The following is a 25499-nucleotide window of genomic DNA, read 5'->3' as shown; positions in this document are numbered from 1 at the left end:
TTAGGACTTAATAGTGTTCAATGCCAAAATATTAAATTAATCTAGAATTTAAATTTGTCAGTGTTCTTTGAGGAAAAGGGGAATATTTTGAATTGCAGGAAAATCCTTACTGAATAAAATCCTTGCAGGAAATAATCAAACCATACAGCACAAAATGGTATTTTACCAGAACCTTGGTTACTAAGAACTTTTAAGAGATCATTTAAAACTTCCAGAATCAATCTGTAGGAGACTAAATCTGATTTTGTTGTATTCCTAGGGTGATAAAAGAAAATATGGGTGAGGCTGCTGACGTTCAGCTTCCAGTATAATTCTGAAGACCTCAGACCAGAAATGCCACAGCCGTGTTCCCCTTCAGGTCAGTCAGCACCGTTGGCTGTTTTGTAACAACAGCTCCTGGAAGATCGAATTTTTCTGAGTCTTTGCTACTTGTCCTGGTTCTGGTGACCGCAGCCAATGCAGTGTTCAGTTTGGGTGGTTTTTCCTGTGCTGGTGACTGAATCTGAGGCCACACGCACGCTAGGCTAGCACTCTAACCCGACCCGCACCCAGCCCAGTGTCCTGGCGGCTTGCTGTGCACTGTTCGTGAGTAGTTTCTCCTGGAGCTGGAAACTCTGAGCACCACCTGTCTCCTGCGGAAACCACAGTGCCACTTCCCTTCATCTCTGAGCAGCCTGAGGAGATGGCAGTACCAAGTCGCCCTCTTCCTCCTCCCTGGAAGTAATGTGTGTGTGGATCTGACTTGAGGTAAAACTGGAGTACATAGAGAAATGACATTAAGATGTCTTAGTCTATCAAGTTAGAGGCATATCTGTTGATTTTAAGATTTCAAATGTAGACTCTTTAGCCATGTTCTTTTGGAAAGTGTAATCTTAAAAATGACAGACTTATAAAATCAGATCCATGCTATTTCTCCTCTGCTTTCTGAAAAGGTCCCAATTTTTTATTCTTTTGTTATGCCAAAAATACAAAAATTTATAAGCATTTTACATTGATGTGACAAAATTTTGAGACCTGTCACCCAAATAGATCCAAGATTTACTGTTCTGTTTTTTGATAGGATCTTGCTAGTAGTTCAGGCTGGCGTCAAACGTGTGGCAATCCCCCTCCTTAGCCTCCTGAATGCTGGGATTATAAGCATGTGCTGCCACACCTGGTATAGACCTAGGAATATTACTTTAAAAATACTTCTTCCTGGTCACCTGATCTGGTGATGTCATACCCCTTCTGTCCTGATCTTGCTGCTCCAAGTTTGGTACTGGGGATCAGGTAGTGACTATTGCCTGAGAGCATTTAAACCACTTCCCTGGTGGGTTTTGTACCTTTGAGAAACTTACTGACACTTGCTTTTTTTGAGACAGGGTCTGACTGTGCAGTGCAGGCTGGCCTTAAACTCACTTTGTACCCCAGGCTGGCCTCGAACTCTCAGCAATCCTCCTGCCTCAGCCTCCTGAGTGCTAGGATTACAGGCGTGCACTACCATGCCTGGCTGACACTTAGTTTTCATACTGTGTTTGACACTTGTTTTATCCAGCTTCTTAAAAGTTAATCCTATGCTTTGCTTCTCAGACCCACCCATAGACTGATAGCATTTTTGGGGAACTGGTTGGGAATGCCCATTCTCAGGCCCCATGCCTGGCTACGTAGGAGTGGACTCAAGACTGGGGATGAAGGGGCATGGCACTGTCTTTTTCCACTTTAGAGCCCTTCAGGTAATGGAAGGTTTCTACTAGGAATCACTGACCCAGGATTTACCAGGTAAAATAGTCAATAACCCCAAGTGCCCTTTGAAAAAGGTTTTCATTTTGAATGTTAACAGAATCCTCGTAGCACAACTGTGGATCCTTTCTGGGCAGGCCTGAAAATGTGTATTGCTAACGAGGTCCCAGATGGTGCAGCTTTTTGTTGGGACCACATTTTTCAGACTAACTTTTTATTTCTGTTGTGTGTATGTGCTGCATCAGATTCAGTTTTTATAACAGTAGCATAGACAACTTATTACATAATTAGGGAATGTGTATAGGAGTTCACAGTCAAATACCAGTGGTAGCACACACCTGTACCCCAGCACTTCTGGAGGCTGAGGTAGAAGGATCATAAATTCAATCCTAGCCTCAACTACTTAGTGAAACCAGGTCTCAAAATAAAAAGGCCGTGCATAGCTCAAAGCACAAGGTCCCAGGTCAGTCCTTAGTACCACAAAACAAAAACTATTAGTAGAAGCCACTGGATTAGAGAACATTTTTATAGGTGAAATGAATTAATTCACGTCTAGAGTATTGTTTAGGTCTGCTCAGTGTTTGTAGTGTACCACATTAGTTCACTTAGGACTGGAATCTTTTTTTGTTGTTGGTTTTATTACAAAAGTATACTGTGGATATTAGTTTACTAATTGAGGTTTTCTTTTTCAGGTCAATTCGCTATGTGAGAAATGTTCTCAGTAACCCAAGACAAATGAGCCATTAAACAAGTATGAGTTAGTCTATGTAAGCAATTTATGGAAAAATGATGAATCTACCATTTTAAATATGCCCCAGGGGCATATTTTGTGCAGTTGAAATGGTACAGCTTTGCAGCTGGGCATGGTGACATATACCTGGAATTCCAGCTGCTCGAGGGGCTGAGACAGGACGATTGAGGTCAACTTAGGGCTGAGGATGTAGCTGAGTGGGAGAGGGCTCCTTGCCTATGTAAGGTCCTGGGCTTGACCTTTGCACAAGAAAGAAAGGGAAGGTGAAAGGAGGTAACCTGGCTGTCTTGTGGGAAGAAATGAGCATAGGCCCTGACTCAGGGACGCAAATAAGGAGGGCTCTGAACAGTGTGGCGTGGTGATATGTAGAGCTTATTTTTTTCCCAAAATGAACTGATGCCAAGCATTTGGCTTAGACTGTTGGTCCCTGTGTGCTCCGGATGGACAGAATCAAGACCTCTTTCTAGTGTGGTCCTGAGCCGACAGTGTCAACTCACTGCCTTTCATTCTGCAGTTGACTTAGTGAGGCTCCTCTGTAGCTAACCAGACAGGTCAACTTAGAAACTCCAGCTTTGGCTGCAAGGAGCCACCTGTAAGATAGGCCATGTGGATCCCAGCACTGGGCGCTTACACTGTGGAGCGTGTGCACGGTGTGAGACGTGAAAACATTCAAGGTTCTCTGTCCTGGTGTTTCATGAGTCAGTGCTTCCACAGCCTGTGGGGTGTCCTGCTCTTCCTCCTGGACTGCGCTGGATGCTGACCCCTGTGAGCACTGGCAGAGCACACCCCGGTGCCAGTGCACGAAGCCGGTGGTATAAAGTGAACTCAAGACACAGCTCATGTGGAATCAGATGCTACTCGTTTTAGAATCAAGATGGTATAACAAGAGAATAACGTGTGAGTGGAATGAGATGGACTGAACTCCCCTTCTTTGTGTTCAGCATTTATCAAGCCCTTGCATTTGGCATTTGGTATTGCAGACCGGAACATACATTATGTACTTGGTGGTTAAGCGCTAGGCTGAACCAGGTGTAAGTCATCAATAGCTACCTTAACCTGAACACTCAGTTACCTTTCTCCTCCCCTTCCTGTGCGCTGCGAAGGAATAATGGCAGAATAGGATAACTGAATTGAAAGGTCTGTGGTAACTACTTTCTGCTGGTGATGTGGTCTAGTCAGAAGGCCACCCAGTTCACACCTCAAGTGCATAAGGACTTTGCTTTGGCTGAGAGCTACAGTTTAGGCCTATTCGTAAACCTTTTGGTAAGATGCTGCCTAAGAATTGCTGTTTGCCAGAGAAAACTATTTTATGTGTGTGGTTAAGCAGCTGCATTAGCCAAGAGGATTGCTTCCTATTTAGGACCAGCTCCTCACCAAGAAACACCTTGGGGGAGTGGGTGTCTGGTTGACTTGTCTCCTTCATCCTTAAAACTACCACTTTTACTATTTACTTTCCCCCCAGACACACGCGGGCTTTGTGCCTGGCTGCAGGCAAGGTAAGTGGAGTAGCCCTTCATTATATTCCTGGATATGCGGCTGTCTTCACAGGTGTCAGTGGCACACCTGGGACAAGCTGACAACAGCTCAAGAGGTGGCGTTGCAAGGTGACCTCCAAGGTTCCTGTCCCAGTCACATAACTTGCTAGCTTCCCCACTGTCAGCGCTGCCTCACCCATTCGAAGGTGCTACCCACATTTCTCAGCCTAAAGCCCAAGAACTGTGTGCTCATTTCCTGCTTTGTGTCTTCGCCTTACTTCCTCACTGCAGTAACTGTAGCTGTCTTCTCGTGGTCTCCTTAAGGCTCTTCAAGTTAGACTTAATTTTGATTAACAAACTTTATTTTAAAACTCTTATATCTTACATTGTTCCCTAAAAAGCTATGAAGTCAGACATGGTATTATATTAATATTTATTTACCTCAGTTTAAATGAGAAACTTGTTGTGGTCAGCATTCAACTAGAAAACTACACATTTATTACCCTTGTTTTCAAGTCATGAAATACAAAGTGAAAAGCAGAAAGAATACTGTAGCACAACGTTAATTTAAGGAAGCAGTTCTCTGAACTGTCAGTGTGTGTGGGTGTGCATGGCTTATTTTGAAGTTTTTTTTTTTTTTTTTTTTTTCATTAAAATTGTATTTCATGAGACTAAAAACTACTACTGAGGCCAGGTGTGGTGTTGCATGCCTGTAATCTCAGCACCATGAGGAGAGGCAGGAGCAGTGCCAATTCAGGCCCAACGCAGATGACACAGGACCGTGCCGGGGAAGAAGTGCAGTGACATCCTGGAGTCGGTCCCTGCTGCTGTGTTCACATGAGGCAGCTTTGCAGAATTACCCGGTGAACTTGAAGAACAAGCAAAGAAGTTCTCAATATTCTTCTACAGCTTAGGTTTTTATTTTATCATCTTATCTTCAAAAGGATAAGTTAGAACTGCATTTATACACAAAGGCGTCACCATCTCTATCCTTTGCGCGTAAATACGCACACTCACGCGCACACACAGACAGTCATCCATTGGGGTAGCAGAATCATCCTTTCTTCAGTGCCTGTGCAACCTGAGTAGACCATGCCTCCCTTACCGTATGCTGGTGCTTTGCACCTACATGTTTTTGGTTTTTTACACAGAAATTCACCAAGACTAGTACAAAATTCAGAGTTACTAAATAAAAAAAAAAAAAAAAAAAAAACCTTAATTTTCCTATTACTGTTCCACATTGTGGAAAAAAATAAAATATGCAGTCTTGGTGCAACGCTGAATTTGAGAAGACTGGCACACGTACATCTATATTTTATATATATTAGAGGTACCACATTGATCTCACAGACCAGAACAGATGACAGGCTTAAGAATTTTACACATGAAACTTTACACGTAAAAGCTTTAGGTGCGCCAAAATTCCACACTGCTTCCAAGAGGTCATGTAAGAATTTGAAAGGTCCAACCCAATCCTGTGTGGTCACTGAAGCTGCACTCTGTATGCGCCTATGAGCAGCTTAACCTAGGGAAGGGAGAAACACATGTCAGTACAGAACCACAATTCCTCTCTCACAAAAAACGTGGCCACTTCGTTGAATAATATTTTCAGCCTGGTTATTGATTTACACAGTTTGCTTTTTTTTTTTTTCTTTGTGGTACCAGGGATTGAACTCAGGATCTTACATTTGCCAGGCAGGTGCTTATGCCACTGAGCTATTTCCCCAGCCCACAGATTGCTTTTTTTTTTTTTGAGACAGGGTCTTGCTATGCAGTTCAGGCTGGCCTTGAGCTCACTTTGTAGCCCAGGCTGGTCTCAAATTCGCAACGATCCTCCTGCCTCAGCCTCCGAAGTGCTGGGATTACAGGCGTGTGCCACCATGCCCGGCTCCAGGTTGTTAGTTTAAATAAAAAAGAAATAAAACCCATAATTTGAGTTTGTTAACTACGTTAGACAATCCCATTACTATTTTAGTCCACTCCCTTTCACAAAGAGGCAGTTCCATACTGGAGCCTAGAACAGGTGGCTGAGTAGGGATGTTCTTTGTAGGTTCACTTTCAACCTACCCTACCATGTTACGGGCATCCTGAAACACTAAGCTTGGCAGTCCCCATCTCATACTACAGGTATAGTATCATTTCCAGAGACGGGAGGACACTAGGGACAGTTTGGAATTTTTGTTCTTTTCATGACAAAGGAATCTGCATCAACAATTTGAGTATTAACAGTGAACACAAAGGATTTTCACCTTGGCACCGGGTGCTTCTGTCAACCTTATGAAGAGCTTATTGGGGCCTGGAACAGGGCTGAAAGAGTAAACAAAATGACTATCCTAGAGTGGAAAGAAAACAAAGTGTTACTATTATGGGTTTGTTTGTTTTTTTTTTTTTTCAAAAGATAAAGATCTATACCTTATACCCTTCTGAAATAGACACCAGACCCTACTATGACTTCAGTGGTAGCAAAGAATATAAAATTTTCTTTTTACTTTTCTGTAAAATGAGCTGTCTAAATTTTGCCCTTAACTTATTAAAAAGACACAAATTGCACAAAACAATATCCAGATAAACATTTGGGATTAGTTAGGCGATAACACAAATGTTTACTGACATTATCTAAAAATTAAAGGATGGAATTCTAAATTATGGAAGAATTATATACAAATCCTCAAGGACATTTTCTCAAAATAGAGTTCATACAGCTACTGTCTGATTGTGCATTAAAAATTAATGCATGAAAATCTCTTAAATTTTAAGTAAACATTTGTTACAATGGTGGGAAAGGCCTGATATTTAAAATCAGGCCATATGTTTCTTGTGACCTAAGAATTTATATTAAAATAATGTACAGTACAGTACCACAACTTAAATCTGTCTCATTCCCAGTAACTGGTTCACAGGTCATGCTTTATTTAAACATACGAATTTAAATCATCTGGGCTTTGGATTAGAACAAGTTTTAGCTCTGGACTATAGAAAGTCTTACCAGAAAAACAGGAAGTTGAAATTTATCATTTAAAACTACGGCTTGTACGCAGCATGGTCCACAGAGTCGAGCAATAACTTCTTTACCCAAAAAGTTTGCATGGAAAATAAAGAGCAGGATGCCAGAACCTGAAGAAGGGAGGTGGGAGGGGATTATTACACAGCCACCCTTAGGTCTCTGGGGGCTGTCCATCCAGGAGGGAGCTGGTCCCTGGGAAAGCCTGGCGCACAAGCTCAAGGCTCTGAAAAGGCCACAGCACCTGCCAGTGTGCAAAATCACCTCTTGTCCACGTAACCACTAGTAGCAATTCCTAGGAAAGACTTTCAAATAAATAGGGTATTTTCCACACTGATGATGTTTTAGTTTCTGTCTCTTTTAAAAGTGGCCTTTAAAAGTTGCTGCTGGCCGGGCACGATGGCACATGCCTGTAACCCCAGCACTCAGGAGGCTGAGGCAGGAGGATTGTTTCGAGTTTGAGACCAGCCTGGGCTACAAAGTGAGCTCAAGGCCAGTCTGAACTGCATAGTGGGACCCTGTCTCAAACCGAACAAAAAAAGTTGGACGTTTCTATGGTGGTTTGTTGCTGTGTGACTGGGAGTGGTTTTCTATTTTCTTGCACATATGGGCTTGCCTCTTCCCAATTTTCTCATTAATACTGAAACAAATCTCATTTGGAACGAAAAAAGCATGCAATGTGAAGTTTGTACTACATGTCCAGAAGTATTCTTAATAAAACACAAAATCAGTATGGTGTATGACTTCTTTTACATTAAGGCAACCATTTTTATCCAGGTTAGCTATCCATAAGAGACCTTTTAAGGAACCTCAAAGAAGCACCTATTCTAGTCCCAAGAAAAATGGGTACACAGTCCTACCTCTTCACCTCCTCTGAAGATTCTGGAAGTAGGGTACAGGCTTTGGTTTCTAGCACCACATAGTCACTTTCCCTGCTTGTAGCAGACGGGGTCAAGGGTCTGTACAAAATGCAGGGATGGTCTTGTCTTTCTAAGCTCCACTGTGAAAAAGCTGACAGAGATTTGAGGGTTCCAGGGCCTGAACACTGTTACCGTCTGGGCAGCAAGGCAGAGAGCCCGTGTCACACCGGTGAGTCACGCGGAAACACTGAGAACAGTCATTAAGGCCAGAGTGAGTGCCACCGTGAGGGTAGGGTGTGTAGTCTGTTCTCTTCGACAAAAGCTTGAGTTTCATAGGCAGAATGCAACAGGGGACCCTGGCCAATTTACGCATGGTTTCAGTGAACAGCCAAGCTCTACATTAATAAACGCCCCTGGGATTCAGAATCCCCTCGAGGCTGCAGGTGGTACATCTACAACTCACAGTGCTTGCGAACCACAGTCCTGATAACTGCGAAGGGCTGGGCTCAAAAGGAGCTGGCAGCTGGGCCCAGCTAAAGCTAGGAGACAGACTTCGGGGAGCAGGGCTCAGAAGACTGTCAGAGACTTACATGTAAGCTGCAAGGAATCTGGGCAGAGTAAGATTTAAAATGCAGTAAAAATTTCTGGTGGGTACAGACATGTTCATGTGCTGGGAAAAAACAACCAATCATACCAAATCACAGCAAGTTCGCCAAATTGCCCATCTCAGCAATGCGTACAGTCGGTGAAATTATGATTCTTCAATATTAAGTTCAATAAACATTAAAATGCTACAGATGGCTGTCTTTAATTGGTATTGTTGGGCTGTATTTTAATAAATTTTTCACTAATGAATCAGTATTTTTAAAGGGCGAAGTGGAGATTTCTAACGAAAGAGCTAGAGCCCGGCTCCCTCCTTCGGGCAGAAATGGCACTGCACGCTGCATACGTATGTAGCCTGTGTCCTAGCAAGGCCACAGTCAGGCCATGGACGGAGCTATTCAGAGAGGCCAGGAGCCCAGAGGGAAGTTTCCGTCTCCTTACTGAACTACTCTGGGCAAACTTTTCTTCTTTTTTTGTCTAAAAGGGAAAAGACTATTAGTAATAGCAATGGCTTCAGAATTTTCAAAAACAAGTATGCTTCATGCGTTTTAAACAGGGTTCTGTGCCCCTTCAATGTTGCCTAGGGTGGTGGGTACCGGTATGGTTTCCCTTGTCACAGGTGCTCTGCTGTTAACTATTTTATGTGATTAATACACATGTTAGTACTTCTTTAAAGTTTTGTTTAAATAAAGGTTTCTAAGAATTAGTTAACATTTACAGTGTATACTTCAAACTGAGAAGATTCAGTGTAAAAACAGGCTTACCTTCTGGCATGTTCTGTGGAGGTTTGTAATTGAAATCTGTTGAGAAATCTGGCCCCTCACAGAGTCGATGACATGCTATTGGGAAAACAGGTTCCAGCAGAGCAAGGCGAGCTTCAAAGTAATCCCGGATTGTCTCTTCAGCCACTCTCGAAAGTCTAGTAAGAAATGACAGAAGCCGTTGGCGCACACCACATAGTCATGATGATTACATGTGAACAGCACCTCTACCCTCAGCCGCCTTCTCTGCTTGCTCCCTCTTGCGCTGGCACCTGGTGTACTGTACTGGACTCTGCCTCATGTCCATTTCTCTCACTGTAATTGAAACTGCAAAGGACAAGTCTTTTTCCCTGCTGCTATCTCCATTCTTCCAGCCATTAACACAGTGTCTGAGGCCAGGCGTGGTGGCACACGCCTGTAATCCCAGCACTCAGGAGGCTGAGGCAAGAGGATTCTTGCAAGTTCGCGACCAGCCTGGGCTACAAAGTGAGCTCATGGTCAGCCTGAAAAGTGTCTTGGTTACTTTACTCTTGTTGCTGGGACAAAATACCTGCCACCCAAAATTAAGGAAGGAAAGGTTTATTTAGCTCACAGTTTGTGGCAGTTTTAGTCCATACTTGGCTGGCTTCAAGGCAGAGTGGCATATGGCAGAGGACAGCTGCTCACAGCGGTGGAAAAACAACAAAAGCAACAAGAGCAAAAGGGGGAAACGGCAGCGCCAAGCAGCCTCTTTCCCTCCTTTACCCTGTATGCAAACTACCTGTCCCAGGACGAGTGTAGCACTCACATCCATAATTCCAACAGTGGACCATGAATCAATCAAACTTTAGAAGACTGCCCTGTGACTTCCTGAGGCTTTTGGGGGACATTCAGACACAAAAGTGACCATTACATAACAAATAGAAATACTAAAGAATAGTTGAAAGGGTTTTAAGGAAACGTCAGCCAAGTTAACAGCACACATAATTTGGAGATTTTAGGAAGATACTCATATCCAGGAGTTACTCTGTGTGACATTTTCTAAGACTTCAACAGCATACACAAAAACAGCATGCCACTTACTAACTTTGTGATCTACAAGAACGGAAACCTGTCAGGACACATACTAAATCCTTTTCCTGAGCAGTTACTTCGAGGCTAGTCCAATGACAAGGTGTCCAAATAAAAAGGCTTTGTGATTGAGCTATGGCATATTCACTTTGTACTTACGTCTCTAAGTGGTTCTTCAGCAAGTCGTACACGAGCACATTGTTACACTGCTTTGCAAAATGCAGCGCACTGTTCTGGTGCTTTGACAAAATGTTACAGTCGGCTCCACATTCGATTACAAGCCGAACAATGTCCGAATTTCCTCTTTTACAGGCCTAGGTCAGGGAAAGGAGTGACCATTACTTAAATGATAATAACTATCAGCTTTCACGGGTCCCTCTCTCCACCCAGACCTGGGAGTACTTTGTGAAGACTGCAAAGTGTGACAGAGAAAGGCTGAGAAAACCCACAGCAGGAGTCCCCAGCTGTGCAGCATCACAGACCCGTGCGGGCCTCCCCGACAAAGGACTCTCTCTCCGGGCACTTCCTGCCGCCGCCTTCTCCAGGCTCTGAACTCCCCTCCGCCCCTCCTCCCCTGGTCCTTCCTATGCTTTGGCCTTTTCCACTTTTCCCTTTCTCAGTAGCTGACCCTATTCCCAAGCTCTGGCTACAGTGCGGTCACTCAGAGTGACAGCTCTCATGCCTGAATCTCAACCCACACCACTGTCAGTGCCTGCTTGCCTCTGCTGCCCGTCCCCCCTACCTGAGAACAGCACCACTTCCTGTTCCCACCTTCTGGGACTTCCACCTCCTGTCCAATCCTAGTGCTCCCCACAGGCCCTTTGTGCCTAAGCTCCCACGTTCAGATGTGCCCTGGGCTTCCCCCTGAGGCGATGCTGAAGCACTAACCCTGCTCTGCAGATGGCAGCAGCATGTAAAGGAAGAATGTGGACTCGAACCTAAGCTCTTAAGCAAAAGTGGACATTTCCATCTACCAGAAATTAAAAGAAAAAAGCACTAGGTAAGGCATGCCCATCAGGCTTCAGCCACACTCAGCGTCAGGCTGTAAAACTGCAGGATTCTGAGGCCTGCTACAAAGCTGACACCTGACAGGGTTTCAGGCAAACCCCTGCTTGGTTCATGGATTACATACAGCTGCACAGCAGGAAGAGGCCAGAAAGTCAGAGCCCCCTCTGGCTCAGTGTCTGGGCGTGCTATGTCCTAACGGTGCTGGGCCAGGAACCCAGAACAGCAGCAGCAGCAGCACAAGGCTGGGCACCATGTGGCAAACATAAACCTGCTACACAGAGAGGCAACTAATGGGGTACCCAGGGGCACCAGGAGGCTCCAACCACCTTCCCCTGGGAGCATGTCTGCCAGCCAGGCAGGGTGGCATGTGCTAGTAGTCCCAGCTACTCGGGAGGCAAAGCACTATGACTACAAATTTAAGCCCAGCCTGGGCAACTCAGTGACTTGGCAACACCCTGTCTCAAATATTTAAAATAACAACTTGTTACTCAATGTTAGAGCACAAGCTGGAGGCCCTACTGAACCCTAGCCCCTCACCAAACGTCCAAAAATGTCCAGAGAAAGAAACCTTCAGGTGAAAGAGCAGGGTGCTCAGAGTACCAGAGTGTCTACAAAGAGGGGGAAACCCACTCTACGTGGGTGTGCAGATCCTGTCTGCTGCTGTGCAAATCCTCAATAAATTATCTTTGCGCACTCCTGGATGTGTCCGCAGCTTTCTTGGCATCTTTCAGTTTTGGTGAATGATTCTCACATGCTGGGAACATAGTTCTTCAAAACAACTGCATCCTCCTCTGCTGTTCTAGTTCCTGCCGATGTGCTGCTTTCAGGACACAGGGTGGCCCTCATCATATCCTCCCCAAGGCTTGTCCCGGTTCACACGGCCAGTCACAGCGTGACCACACCACGCTTGAAGTGCTGGCCCAGCTAGCACAGGCACTGTCTCACTACCATGCCTTCCCCAAAATGACCGCCCGGCTGACAGGCTGAACAACTTACCTTCATGAGCGCAGTCTCACCATTGCTCTGCTGGATATTTACAAAAGCTCCCGCTTCCAAAAGAATAGCCACGGTGGTTAAAAAGTTCTGTTTTTTTAAAAACAAAATTAATTCCAAAATCAGACCATTTTAGACGTTCTAAAACCTCATCATCATGAAAGACTGGGTAACTTCTAGGTGAAGGGGTGGCTGGCCACCACCTCCTGTTCAGTCACTGTGGGCCAATGCAGTCCTATGCTGGACCTCTGCCAAGCCCTCACCCAGCCACGTGCCGCCTGCCCTCGAGGCCACCAGAGGCTTAGCCTTCAAGTGGCTTCTATGTGAGAAGCTCTGCATATGCATCCTTTAAAATGACAATACATGGGAATATTTTAATTAAATTAACCAAAGACAACGTCAGTTGCAAACAATTTTTAAATTATCTAAGGTCTAAATCAATACTAGTACTTTAGATGTAATCATCAATACAAATTATTTCCAAATACATTTAGAAAGTGTAGCTAGAAAATTACCGATAACAAAACCCTTGTAACAGATCACAGATCAACCTGAACATTAAAGTGACCATATGACCATTACCATTCCACTACAGAACATTCCGAGTTATCTGACGCTGTGAATTTGCGAACCTTCTCAGCGGCATGGATGAGGGCCGTAGTTCCATTCTTCTGCCGACCGTTCACTTTTGCACCTTTGGTGATGAGGAGTCGCAGGAGGTCATCCTGTCCTCCCGCTGCAGCAAGCATCACTAATGTCATCCCACTGGAGTCCTTGGTTGGTTTGTTAATGAAAAGGCCTGTTAGTCTTTAATCGGAACAATTTTAGAAGCACGTCTCTTCAGCTGGGATGTTTCAATGTCAAAGCACTACAGTACACTTATTTACACATCTACTTAGTTTTTTCACTAAAATGTATTATGCAACAACTAGAAACAACCTCTAGAATTTTCTCACAAATAAACGTTACCATAAAATTTTACAACTTTCCTGTACTGAATCCCGAAAACACATCACTAGTCAGGGGTGCCAGCGCATCTCTGTGATGGCAGCTACTTAGGTGACTGAGGCAGAAGGGTCCCATGTTCAAGGACAGACTGGGCATCTTAACCAGACACTGTCTAAAAAAGAAGTTCCGAGGATGATACAGCTCAGGCACAGAACACTCGCTTAATGTGTGAGATCTAGTACTGCTGATAGAATTCTTGCCCCTGAAAATCCATAAAAGTACTGTAAATTTTCCTTAGGAAAATTTCATTAAATGGCCAAAGACAACATCCATCCATGTATGCACAAATACCTTTATCATATTTAGGCAAGAACCATTTGGAACAGTATGAGTAAAAAAGTGGTCATAGTAAAAAATATTTTAAGACATATAGGAAATAATATATAAATGTGTAAGAGCTATGCAAAGAAAAAAACCCATAAACGTTATTTAAATTTATAAATGAAGAGCTCACTCTACCAAATTATCCTGTTCATAGATGAAAGACTCAAAATGTCAATAAAAACACTGATTTTTCAGCCAATTTATACTATGCAATTTCAAATTCCAAACCTTTTTCTGAATTGTAAGCACAAAGGATTAAAACTTGAGAATACTCAACACAAGTAAACTAAGAAAACACAATCTTTTCTAAGCAAGACAAGACAGAGACCAGGAATAAAATACATGACTGGATGTTACCATCTCAAAGTAAAAACCCCAGCGGCTGTACAGGGTAAGCCACAGAAAAGCTGAGAGGTCATCTGGGGTGACAGGAATTACACAAACTAAAATTGTATGTACTACAGTTCTGCAACGTTTGAATTTTACAAAGTGAATATGCATTACTTTTGTCATTCAGAAATGAAAGTAATCTTGTTTTAAAAAAAAACAAACTACATTCCACACTCAGCTTTTCTAAGACTTGCTGCCAGAAATATTACCTCTTGGTCCAAGTTGTACTCTTCATCTGAGTTAAGCGCAACCTTTACAGAAATATAATCCCCATTTTTCACAGCGTCCCTCAACAAATCTAAAAAGAAAGGAAAGGTGGGTTAAGTTTTACGTATCCCGATTTGTTAAAAGGACTTGAACAATTCCAAAACCACTCACGACTTGGAACTGCATCTGCGGTGTCGAAAGTCTCATCTTCCCCATCAAGGTGCCTTTGAAAGTCTTCTAGTTTCATCCATTCTAGATGCAGGTCCATGCCCAAACTCAGAATGTGGTGCCTGCCGTCTGCAATACACAGAAGCCTTATTAACATCCACTTTTTCTGGACTATAGAAAATTTCAATGCCATTTATTAAACTTGGGGTGTTTTAACCAAAACTTTATGTATACTTTAAACATAGGCCATTATATAACAAAGTCATTTTTTCATTGCTAAGTGCTCCAGAGGCATAAGATAGGTGGCTGGGCATGGTGGCACATGCCTGTAAATCGCAGCACTCCGGGAGGCTGAGGGAAGAAGACTGCCACATTGGGCCCAGCCTGGACAAGTTAGCGACCTGGTAAGATTGTCTTAAAATAAAAAATGAAAGAGCTAGGGAAGTAGCTAGGTGCAAAGGCCCCGGGTTCAATTCTTAGCACAGCATGGAAAAAAAAAAGATAAAGATAACATGAAAAAAAAAAAAAAAACATGAAACTGTAAAATGGTAAAACATGAATTTTTAAGTACACAACTAATCTGCTCAACAGAATAAGAAATGAGGATGATTCAGGAAGAGGAATCACAAGTAATTTTAACATGTTTTTCCTACACTTGACCAATCTTCTTAAGTACTGCTTCCAACCGTTTGTATAGGTAGTCATTCTAAATATATAAATTTTACCAGTAGGGGCTGGGGATTTAGCTCAGTGGCACAGCGCCTGCCTGGCAAGCGCAAGGTCATGAGTTTGATTGCCGGTACCAGAAAAAAAATCGGAAAAATAAATAAATAAATAAATTTTACCAGTAGGGGCTAGAGATTTAGCTCAGTGGCACAGCGCCTGCCTGGTAAGCACAAGGTCATGAGTTCGATTCCTGGTACCAGAAAAAAAATCGGAAAAATAAATAAATAAATAAAATTTACCAGTAAATAAAAACAATTTTTTAGCACCCTCTCAGGCTGGGATCCCATAGGGCCTGAACTGCACCTGCAGACGACAGTGTAAGTCCCGGCTGGTTCCCCTTTCCTCCCATGTCTGACAGACTCACAGGCCCCTGAGCACTGAGCAGGGCCACGATCAGCCCTCATTACCACCGCAGTGCAGCCCTGAGATCTCAGTACGGCTCATGCAGAGCAATCCCAAAGGCCTATATGCTATTTAACAGCATCAGCAAGTTAGAGAATTTCACCTAAACCAGCTCAAAATACAGAGGTTAGGCAGACAACCTAGCAACAGAAATGAAATTTGTGAATGCAAGTCAGTCAACTTTTGCTAACACTGAGCACGACGACATTCACAGAGATAGCACAGCCTTTGCGTGACACACTACGGCTCCATACCCCAGGGGCCTGTGAGCTGTGTGGCTCTGTCACACAGCTTCTGAGTAACAGCAGCTCCCATTCACAAGGAGCATTATTCACATGAATTAATTCTAGCCCAACGTAACAGCAAGTGACAGGCCCCATCTTCACACTCAACCCTGTCTCAGACCATAGTGCAGACCCCATCCCCAGCCCAGTGACAGAGAAGCAGTGTTACAGTTCCAGACGTGGAAAGGGCACAGGAGGCCTGCTCAGGCTGAGACGGTACCGTCACTCACAGGACCACTTCAAGTAGCAGAGAGCAGAGCCAACCTGTCGACAGGCTTCGGCTGCAGCTCACACCCTCATCTCCCGGAAGGCAGTGATCCAGACATCTATGCCCGTTCTTACCACACGCTGGATGCCACCGCTGGGCCTGACGGGGTTAACTGTGAAGAACACACGCCTGTGTCTGGGGCCACGGGTCTGCTGACCGCCCCTTCATCCCTGGCGGCCTCTCTCGGTGTTATTTACATTCAGTTTATGCTGAAATCTGGGTTAGTCATGCCTCTTTCTTAAAATAATTTAGCCACAAATACATGTAGTCCTAAAAAAGTAGTTTTGAGCTTTACACAGCTTAGAAGTTCTTTAAATACTCTGGATACTAACCCTTTCTTCCCACCTTTTTAATGGTAGCTATGATAAACAGAACTTACTCTGCAATCAAGTCTATCGTTTTTATGGTATTTTTGTCTTCAGATATCTTTCCCAACCCCAAGGTCACAAATACTCTTAATGCTCTAAATATCTAACTCCCAAGTATCATCTGCATGGTGAAGGCCTTGCTCCATCAGGGTTTTATTTTGGAGGACTCTCTGCAGAAATGACGTTATCCCGACACGGTGACACAGACTCGCGCTCCCGGTACAGGGGTGTGACGGCCCCCCGGAGGTCTCTCTGCAGTGTTGTGCGGGTCTACTCCCCAGCACTACGGGAATTCTGTACTCACCGCTAGCTTCAGACAGTGAGCGGTGTCTACCACGGTCAAAACGGGGCTTGGCTCTTTATGAGTCTTCATAAATTTTAGAATCAGTACTTGGAAATTCCATGAAAAAACAATGGGTTTTTTGTGTGGTGCCAGAGTTGGAAGCCAGGACCTTGAACACGCTACGGAAGGGCTCAACCACTGACCTGCACCCTCAGTCCCACACTGAGATTTGTAAAGCAGCTTGAGGATAGTGGTGTAGAAACTGTTTTTCTATTAACAGCAGCATATGTAGATTTTAATGACTTGCTCAAGAAACATTTTGTAATTTTCTCCACATAACCTGAGCTTTTACCAACCATATTCTTAGCAATCTTATAAATATGTTGCTATTAAAAGTTAGCTTCTCTGCCAGGCGTGGCGGTGCACGGCTATAATCCCACCACACGGAGGGGCTGAAGCAGCACGATCGCCACAAGTCTGACGCCAGTAGGGGCTACACAGCGAGCTCAAAGCCAGCCTAACTTGGACTCTCGAGGGAGACCCTGTCACCAACAAAGGTTTTAAAAAGGTATGTACTGGCCACGGATCCCTGTAGAGGCAGGAGGATTGCCAGTTTGAGGCCAGCCTGGGCTATACCATGAGTTCAGAACTGCATAGTGAGATCTCGTTATTCAATCAATCAATCAATCAATAAGCACTATAGCTGCAAATACAGAACATACCACTGACTTTGGCACAGTGGTCTCCTATCCAGTCACCTCACTGCATTGCAATACATACGCTTAGAGGGCAAGAAGGGCCTCAGACACACAAGGCAAGCGCTCCCCTCACTAGACTTACCCTAGCCCCCCAGTCTGTAATACTGTACTTCCAATAATTTGCAGGTTCCTTTGTGTTTTCTACAGGCCATACCATCTGACCATGAGAGCTGTTTTTCATCCTTCCTTTCCTGTGTCCTTTTTTTTTTTTTTTGGTTTTTTTCTGGTACCAGAAATCGAACTCACAACCTTGCGCTTGCCAGGCAGGCGCTGTGCCGCTGAGCTAAATCCCCAGCCCCTCATCTTTTCCAGTGCTTTCTGGTTTTATAGCACAACGCTGACAGACAGTGGTGACAGATGACATCCTTGTTTTGCTCCTGATTTCAGAAAAATGTTACTTATGTTTAGCCATTATACAACTTTTACCAATGGTTTAGTGATTTTAAAACACTGAAAGCAGGGGCTGGGGATTTAGCTCAGCAGCACAGCGCCTGCCTGGCAAGCACAAGGTCGTGAGTTCGATTCCCGGTACCGGAAAAAAAACAAAAAACAAACAAAAAAAAAAAAAAAAAAAAGAACAAACAAACACTGAAAGCACCCTGTTTTCAGAGTTTTCTGGTTGTTGAAAAATCAAGAATGCAGCCAGCATGGTGGCATACCCCCATAATCACAGCATTTGGGAGGGTGAGGCAGGCAGATCACCTCCAGTTTAAGGCCAACCTGGGCTCAGTGAGTTCAAGGTGAGTCTGAACCACATAGTGAGATCCTGTCTCAAAAAAATTAAAAAATAAAAAAGAAACAAAAAGGTAAAGAACTATTAATTTTTTCCTTTACAATCTTGAAGGAAAACACATCACAAAAAAATTCTTAAAACAAGACTACATTCAATTTGTACAGGTTCTGCTTAGAATTTTTATATCTAAACTCATGGATGAGCTTGGCCTGTCATTTTCCTTTCTTATAGTTTTTTAATCTGGTTTTGATATTGAAGTTATAGTGGTCTCAAAGAATGTTTAAGAAGACTTCATCTGTTTGACAGCCCTTGAGTATAAATCCCTGTTCCTAGCGTGAAATCTATTTTAACTGCAATTTCATTGTTTATTTGGGCTTTTTTGGGGTGGGGGGCAGGTAGGAAAAGGGGACAGGATCTCACTATGCAGTTCAGGCTGGCCTTGAACTTTACTAGCCCAATGTGGCCTCGAACTCTTAGCAATCATCCTGCCTCAGCCTCCAGAGTGCTGGGATTACAGGTGTGTGCAACCACATCCACTACTTTGTTTTTCATTATTTGGAGCCGGGGATGGTGGTGCATGCCTGTAATCCCAGCACTCTGGAGGCTGAGGCAGCAGGATCACCACGAGTTAGCTCAAGGCCAGCACAGGCTACATAGTAAGTTCAAGCCCAGCCTGAACTACAGATGACTCGGTCTGTTTTTCTTTTTGTTTGTGTGTGTGTTCCTTATTGGAGATTGAACTCAGGATCTTTGCATTGTGCTACATCACTAGCCCTTTTTAATTCTGAGGCAGGGTGAGACTAACATGCTAACTGCCTGGGCTGGGCTCCAGCTTTTGACCCTCCTACCTCAGTCTGTCACAGTGCTGGGATTACAGGCATGTCCCGCCACACCTCTCAGTCTGAGCTGATTCTGTTAAAGTGTAGTTTTCTAGGAATTTCCCCATGTCACTCATTTTTCAAACCTATTGGTAAGAAATTGTACATAGAATTCTTTTATTTTTTCCATCTGTAACTGAGGCTGGTTTTTCACGTGAAATACTATTTAAGGCTTTAACTTTCTCCTGTGTCAGAAGCTTGTCTATTTCTTTAGTCTTTTCAAGAAATAAACTTCTGGCTCTACTGCTGTTCCCTACTGCATCTGCTCTTTATAGTACGCTACCTTTTAGGGTTGCTTTATTGCTTGAGACGGTCTCTCACTACATAGTTCAGGCTGGCCTTGAACTCAATAGGCAGCCTCCACTGGCCTCAAACTTGCAGCAATCCTCCTGTCTCAACCTCCCAAGGGTTGGGATTACAAGGGTATGCCACCATGCCCATCTTATAGTATCTTAACAGCAGTACCACTACTTGACATCTACTTTTGGGACACCCACTCCCTCATCCCCGTCCACTGGTCCCAGAAATTATCCCAGTTTCCTGCAAACTCAACAGTGCCTCCAAAGCATGTTCCGTCAAGGTAGCTAGGACATAGCTGTTCCACAGAAAGAGAGTGTTCCCAGAATATCCAGGCTGTCATATATTGTAACTTATTTTTAAAATTCTCTTAATTTCTAAAGATTCAAACATCACACTTTCTTCAGATGCACCTGTTTGTCCTGTTCGCTGTTACACGCATGTCTTGCTCCTCCCCATAGCTCTGTACTCTGCTTTACCTTTCTCATTAATTCCAACGCCCACAGGTACTGCTTACAACTATTTTATGTGGTTTTATTTACTACAAGTTGAAAGGGAAGAGTGCAAACCACATGTGGTGGCGCAAGCCTATAACGCCAGGAACAAGGGATGTGAAGGTAGGAGATTGTAAGTTTGAGTCCTTTTTGAGAAACGTAGTTGTGACCCTGTGTCTCAAATAGAAAGTGCCGGGGATATATAGCTCACTGACAGAGCAGCTCTGGGTCCAATCCTGAGTACTGAAACAATCAAAGTGTATGTGGTAATTTTCTAAAAAGAATATTAATACACGAGTTGCAAGTTCTGAAAACTTTGTAACTTCTCAATGTGCTAAGCATATTACAGGGATATAGAAAATATTTTTTGATACATTTAGAAGTCAAAGAATGACTCAAGTCTTCAATATAAACTTTTTATTCACAAAATCCAAATAAAATGTTATTTTCTGATCATAATTATAGTGGGAAAGAATAACCAGTATGGGGCACTACTCTGAAAGCATTCCGCAAAACAGGATCAAACAAACTCACCCAGATTCTCATCTGCTGGACACACACTGTCCATACCCTCCTGCTCGTCCTCTGCGGCAATCTGTGCCCAAGTGTCCGCTTCCTCTCTAGTATTTCTGCTTTCTTTCAGTGAGTACTTGTTTTCCTTGGCTTTCTGGTCTTCTGTGGTTTTACAATCCAGTATTTCTTCTTTTTTCCAATTATTCTCAGGAACATCATTTTTTTCTTCTGTTGTTTTTTTAAATAAACTGAATGCATTTCTGATTTCCTTAAATGCTAAGGCAAAAATAAAAACTGATGGTAAGTACGAGTCACAGATTTCTGTTGCAATCAGAAGAAAATCTGAGTTAGCATCAGGCATATTTTCTTAATTTTTACTAGCATCTATCTGCCTTGGTTATGAAAACGTATGGTCAGATTTATAGTCAACGCCACAAAGTCATTTCGCATTGTATCTTACCAGCAGCTGCTCAATATCCAATGGACAGAATGTGCGTGCGGCGGGTGGGGGATGACGATGATACGGTGGCCGATTAGGTCTTTTGACTACTCTCCTACCACTTTAACAGGGACTGCTCAAGGTGATGAGCCTCAGAATAATGCAGTGAAATTCTTGCTATACCACCAAATTTCCCAGCCTGTCAAAGACATCAGCCTGTCTACTACAGCAGCTTAGAGCTTGAGCAGAAATGGTTTCGGGGTTGGGGGGGGAAATAGCCAGGTGGGAGAACACTGACGGCACACCTGGTTAAAGTACTTACTGCCACTAGTGTGGGGTTTTTTTTTTATTTTTTTTGAGACACGGTCTTGCTATGTAGTTCAGGTTGGTCTTGAACTGTGTAGCACAGGCTAGCCTCCCATATGCAATGATCCTCCTGTCTCAGCCTCCCAAGTGCTGGGATTACAGATGTTTGCCACCACATCCAGCCTGCCACTAGCTTTGAACTAAAGATAAAACTGAGAAGAAACACTGACAAGATATAGCTCAGTGATACTGCCTGTGCTTTCTAGTGTGAGTTAAGGCCTTGGGTTCAATCTCCAGCAGTATACACACACACACACACACACACACACACACACACACACACTAAACTGGGAAAAGAACTAAGAAAGTATTGACAATTACAAAGTACTCTCTTATAAATTTGAGGTTTCATTAGCAGGAATACTGAAAATGAGACTCTTAGTAACTAAAATTACAAAATGGGACAGATAACAGTTCCATTTAAGGCTGTATGTTCACAGCAGAAATGCACCTGAAATTGACACACAAGGTTGAAGAAGGTAGGCCGGAGATAAAGCTCACTGGTAGAGCCCTTGCCTAGCACAGGAAGACCCTGAACCTGATCCTCACAACTGGGCAAAATAGCCCCAAACACACATACATTAGTAACATATATTATATATGTATTATACATATATGTATATAAAATAAAACATAAATTATATTTTAATTATTATTTCAGTTACATACAGCTTTTGAGAGAAAATATTCCACTTTATAGAATCAATACTTCAAGAGAAGACATGTTCCAAATACTTTTCATACAGATAATACTCATCTGCTAGGGCTGAAACACTATAACGGCGGTTTCTAAAGAAAGACTACTTGGTTCCAAGTTGGAGATTCTTAATTTTTGTATATCGTGAAGTGACCCAAAATGTGTATTTGATATATTTTGTGGTAATGGGTAACCCAGTTCCTTCCCTCTGAGCTGCATCCCCAGGGCTTTTTGTTTTTCATTTTGAGACAAGGTCTCACTAGGTTGCTAATTTGCCCAGGTTGGGCTTGAACTTGTGATCCTCCTGCCTCAGCTTCCCAGAGTGCTGGGATTACAAGTGTGCGCCACTGCACCAATATTTAGGCAACTGACAGAGTTTAATATAATTAGTTTTTTTGTTTTGTTTTGTTTTTTTCCAGTACCGGGAATTGAACTCATGACCTCGCACTTGCCAGGCAGGCGCTGTGCCACTGAGCTAAATCCCCAGCCCCTATAATTAGTATTTTAAACAAGTCTGTTTCATATAGCATCCACTAAAAGACATCTTTACTTTCCTGCCATAATTAAATTCTCCGTAATTCTAACCTATTATGCCATACTGAAAACAACAATGTAAACAGAATACACGATATACAATATATACACGTACTATTTAAACATTTCATATATATAAATGTTATTTGGGCTAACCATTCCTAACCAAAGATCCAGAATCTAAAACTTTCTGAGCAATGATGTTATACAAGTGGAAGATTCTACCTGTAAATCTCATTTAACAGATCAGTCAAAACACAGATAAAGTAACTAGACATGCCTGTAATCCCAGGCTGGGGAGGCTGAGGCAGGAGGATGGCGATGAGCTGGAGGCCAGCCTGAGCTATATGGCAAGACCCTGTTTTAAAGCAAACAGCACAGGTGAACTAAAACTACTGTGTAAAATTACCTTCAAGGTATCTATTTAAAGTATACATGAAACATAGAGGGAAAAAAAAAGAAGCATAGAGGAATGTCACTTTTTAGATGTCAGTCCCTACTAGCAAGATGTCAGCACACGCTGGGAAGCCTCCCTAAAGGGTGTAGTGTGGAGCTTCTTATAGATGTACTACTGCTTATAGATGTAGGTCCTACCACACAGATATTACACATATGTTCCAAAATCACAAAAAAATGCAAGAATCTGAAATACCTTTGGTCTCAATGATTTTGGACACTCAAACTGTGTAATAAAATTAGGTAACTAGTTAAACAGAAGTAGTAGTAGAAGGCTCTAAATTCTGCAGTGAAATTTTCCAGTGCTGTGACATTGCAGCTCACCTTCACAGTGAGTTCAATTTTTTTGTTTAAAAAGACAGTAATAGAGCTGGGGTGCAGCTCAGAGACAGAGCTCTTGCCTTACATGCACAAAGCCCTGAGTCTGACCCCCAGAACCACAAAAAAATAAAAATAAAAAGACAGCAATAAAAAAACGATAAAATGTTAGTATTTACACTTACTCTTTAATCCTTTTGGTTCTTTTCGGCCTTTTTCTTCCTTTTCTGAATCATATCTTTTCTGAAATTTTTCTTTGGGTTCATTTTTTTTTAGCTCTTTCTCCTGAAAATAAAAATGTAAGACCCTAATCAAGAATGAGTAAAGAGCCGAGGATTTAGCTCAGTGGCACAGATCCTGCCTGGTAAGTGTGAGTCCTGAATTTGATTCCTGGTACTCCCTACCCCCCAAAAAAATAATGGATACAGCTGATGCTGTACATTTGAAAGCTGAAAAATATACAACTGTCATGTCCATATCTGTCTGTCTGTAATACAGTACATGACCTCTGATCAGTCTATGTCCTTCCCATTGCTTTCTCAGTGAAGAGTAGCCTTTGACTATAACTTACACGTATCAAATTCAAGACACAACACCTCTGGAAGGCTGAGGCAGGAGGATCGCAAATTTGATCCCAGCTTGGGCAACATGGTGACTTAATAAGACTGTCCCCATCAAAAGAGAAACTACATTAAAAAACCAGCAGTATCTGTTCTAACAATTGTTTGAGGCTTTCTTTCTCTGACTTGGTTGCTTTTACTTCTATACTACACTAGTCTTGCCAAGTAGCAACTGCGTTGTGCAGCATGACAAGGACTGGGGAATTCTTGATGAATGTAATGTCCATCCCAGTTTGCAATAGCATCTCTCTCTAGTTCTCAGTGACACAAACATGACAGAACCTTCTGTACTGTCATCAGGAGCAAGTTTTCCAGATGACTATTGTGCTGAGTGTCAAAATGAAGAATTTATGGTATATTACTATTGATTCACTTTGCATTAAAATATATTGAAACAAATTAAGTTTCTCCACTGACTTGAGAATTTCACCAATAATGAAGTTATAGCTGGGCACTGGGGTGCACAGCTTTCATCCCAACACTCTGGGAGGCTTGAGGCAGGACTGTAAATTCAAGTACTACCCAGTTAACATAGCAAAAAAATGGCTCAAAATAAAAAGGCCTGGGGGTGTATCTCAGTGTCAAGGCCCTCGGTTCAATTCCCAGTACTATAAAAACAAGACGTTACGTAAAATAAAATTCCAAAATCATTTTCCCTAATCTTTCTAACCAAGGATAATTACTCTAGCTGGGTGTGGTGGTGCATGCCTGTAATCCCAGGACTCTGGAGGCTGAGGCGGGAGTTTGAGGCCAGGCTGGGTCACAAAGTAAATTTGAAGACAGCCTATATTACACAGTCAGACTGTCCCAACAAACAAGGAAAAGAGGAAGAGGGTTATTTTTATTTCTCCACATTATCCTTTTATCCTTTTGAGTCTGGATAGGTAACTTTTTTATTTACACTGCATGGATATTTTCACATGATTGAGCTCATATGTATGTATGGTTTTCTCCTCCTTTCCTACACTGACCTCCTAACACTCCAGTTGCTATCATGGCCCCATTCTGATGTACCCAGATTTTCTTAACCTGTTCCTCCATGACTTGAAAATCAGTTTTTCACTACAGAGTATAATACTTTCCCCCTTTTAAAATGATTTCCTTAAGGTCAAACTGGGAATAATAGATGAAAAGTGATCTTTATAGCCCTTGATAAAATTGTATTTGACCTTTCATAACATGGAAAATATTTCCATTTTGAGTTATATAAATCTACTTTTTCACAATGGGATAAAATATTAAATGTTTTGTAAGAATTAACAACGTACACTGTGTAGTATTACTGAAGTAAAAAGTGATATATTCTTTTTGTTTTGTTTGGTTTTGTTTTTTTGTCTTTTTGGAGACAAGGTCTCGCTATGCAGCTGAGGCTGGCCTTCAGCTCACTTTGTAGCCCCGGCTGGCCTCAAACTTGCAACAATCCTCCTGCCTCAGCCTCCTGAGAGCTGGGATTACAGGAGTGCGCCACCATGCCCAGCTTAAAAAAAAAAAACGATATATTCTTAAAACAGTGGGGGAAATGTCATGTAGGATGTGAAAAGATGATACAATCAGCTGGTGAAGCTGTAAAATTTTCTCCCAATGCTACATTATCATCTGAGTATCTCTAAAAAAATTCTGATTGTCAATAAATTAGCTCTGGATTTCCTACTCGTGCTTTGTCTAAAGGAAGACAAGGCAGAGACTGAGAGACGAGCTGGAGACAGGTGGGAGGCTCCTCAGCACTGGAGCAGCCCAGGCGGTCTCG

At 42.8% G+C, this 25499-nt stretch overlaps 1 protein-coding gene across 1 annotated transcript in view; it reads right to left on the bottom strand.

Moving 5' to 3' along the window:
- Window positions 1-4450: 4450 nt before the first annotated feature.
- The window catches only part of Mphosph8 (M-phase phosphoprotein 8), a gene marked incomplete at its 5' end in the record, with an annotated part of 28287 nt that continues 7238 nt past the window's right edge, over window positions 4451-25499 (bottom strand). Inside the window, 11 exon segments of the mRNA XM_005406364.2 lie at window positions 4451-5470; window positions 6195-6278; window positions 6932-7059; window positions 9174-9328; window positions 10380-10534; window positions 12225-12311; window positions 12854-12994; window positions 14153-14241; window positions 14322-14447; window positions 20344-20598; window positions 23318-23417. Coding sequence (XP_005406421.2) covers window positions 5429-5470; window positions 6195-6278; window positions 6932-7059; window positions 9174-9328; window positions 10380-10534; window positions 12225-12311; window positions 12854-12994; window positions 14153-14241; window positions 14322-14447; window positions 20344-20598; window positions 23318-23417 — 1362 coding nt within the window.

The sequence above is a fragment of the Chinchilla lanigera genome, unplaced genomic scaffold (genome assembly GCF_000276665.1).
Source record: "Chinchilla lanigera isolate Chin_1 unplaced genomic scaffold, ChiLan1.0 scaffold00096, whole genome shotgun sequence".
Lineage (NCBI taxonomy): Eukaryota > Metazoa > Chordata > Mammalia > Rodentia > Chinchillidae > Chinchilla > Chinchilla lanigera.
Note: the sequence above shows the minus strand (reverse complement) of the source record. Positions and strands in the feature narration are given on the sequence as shown.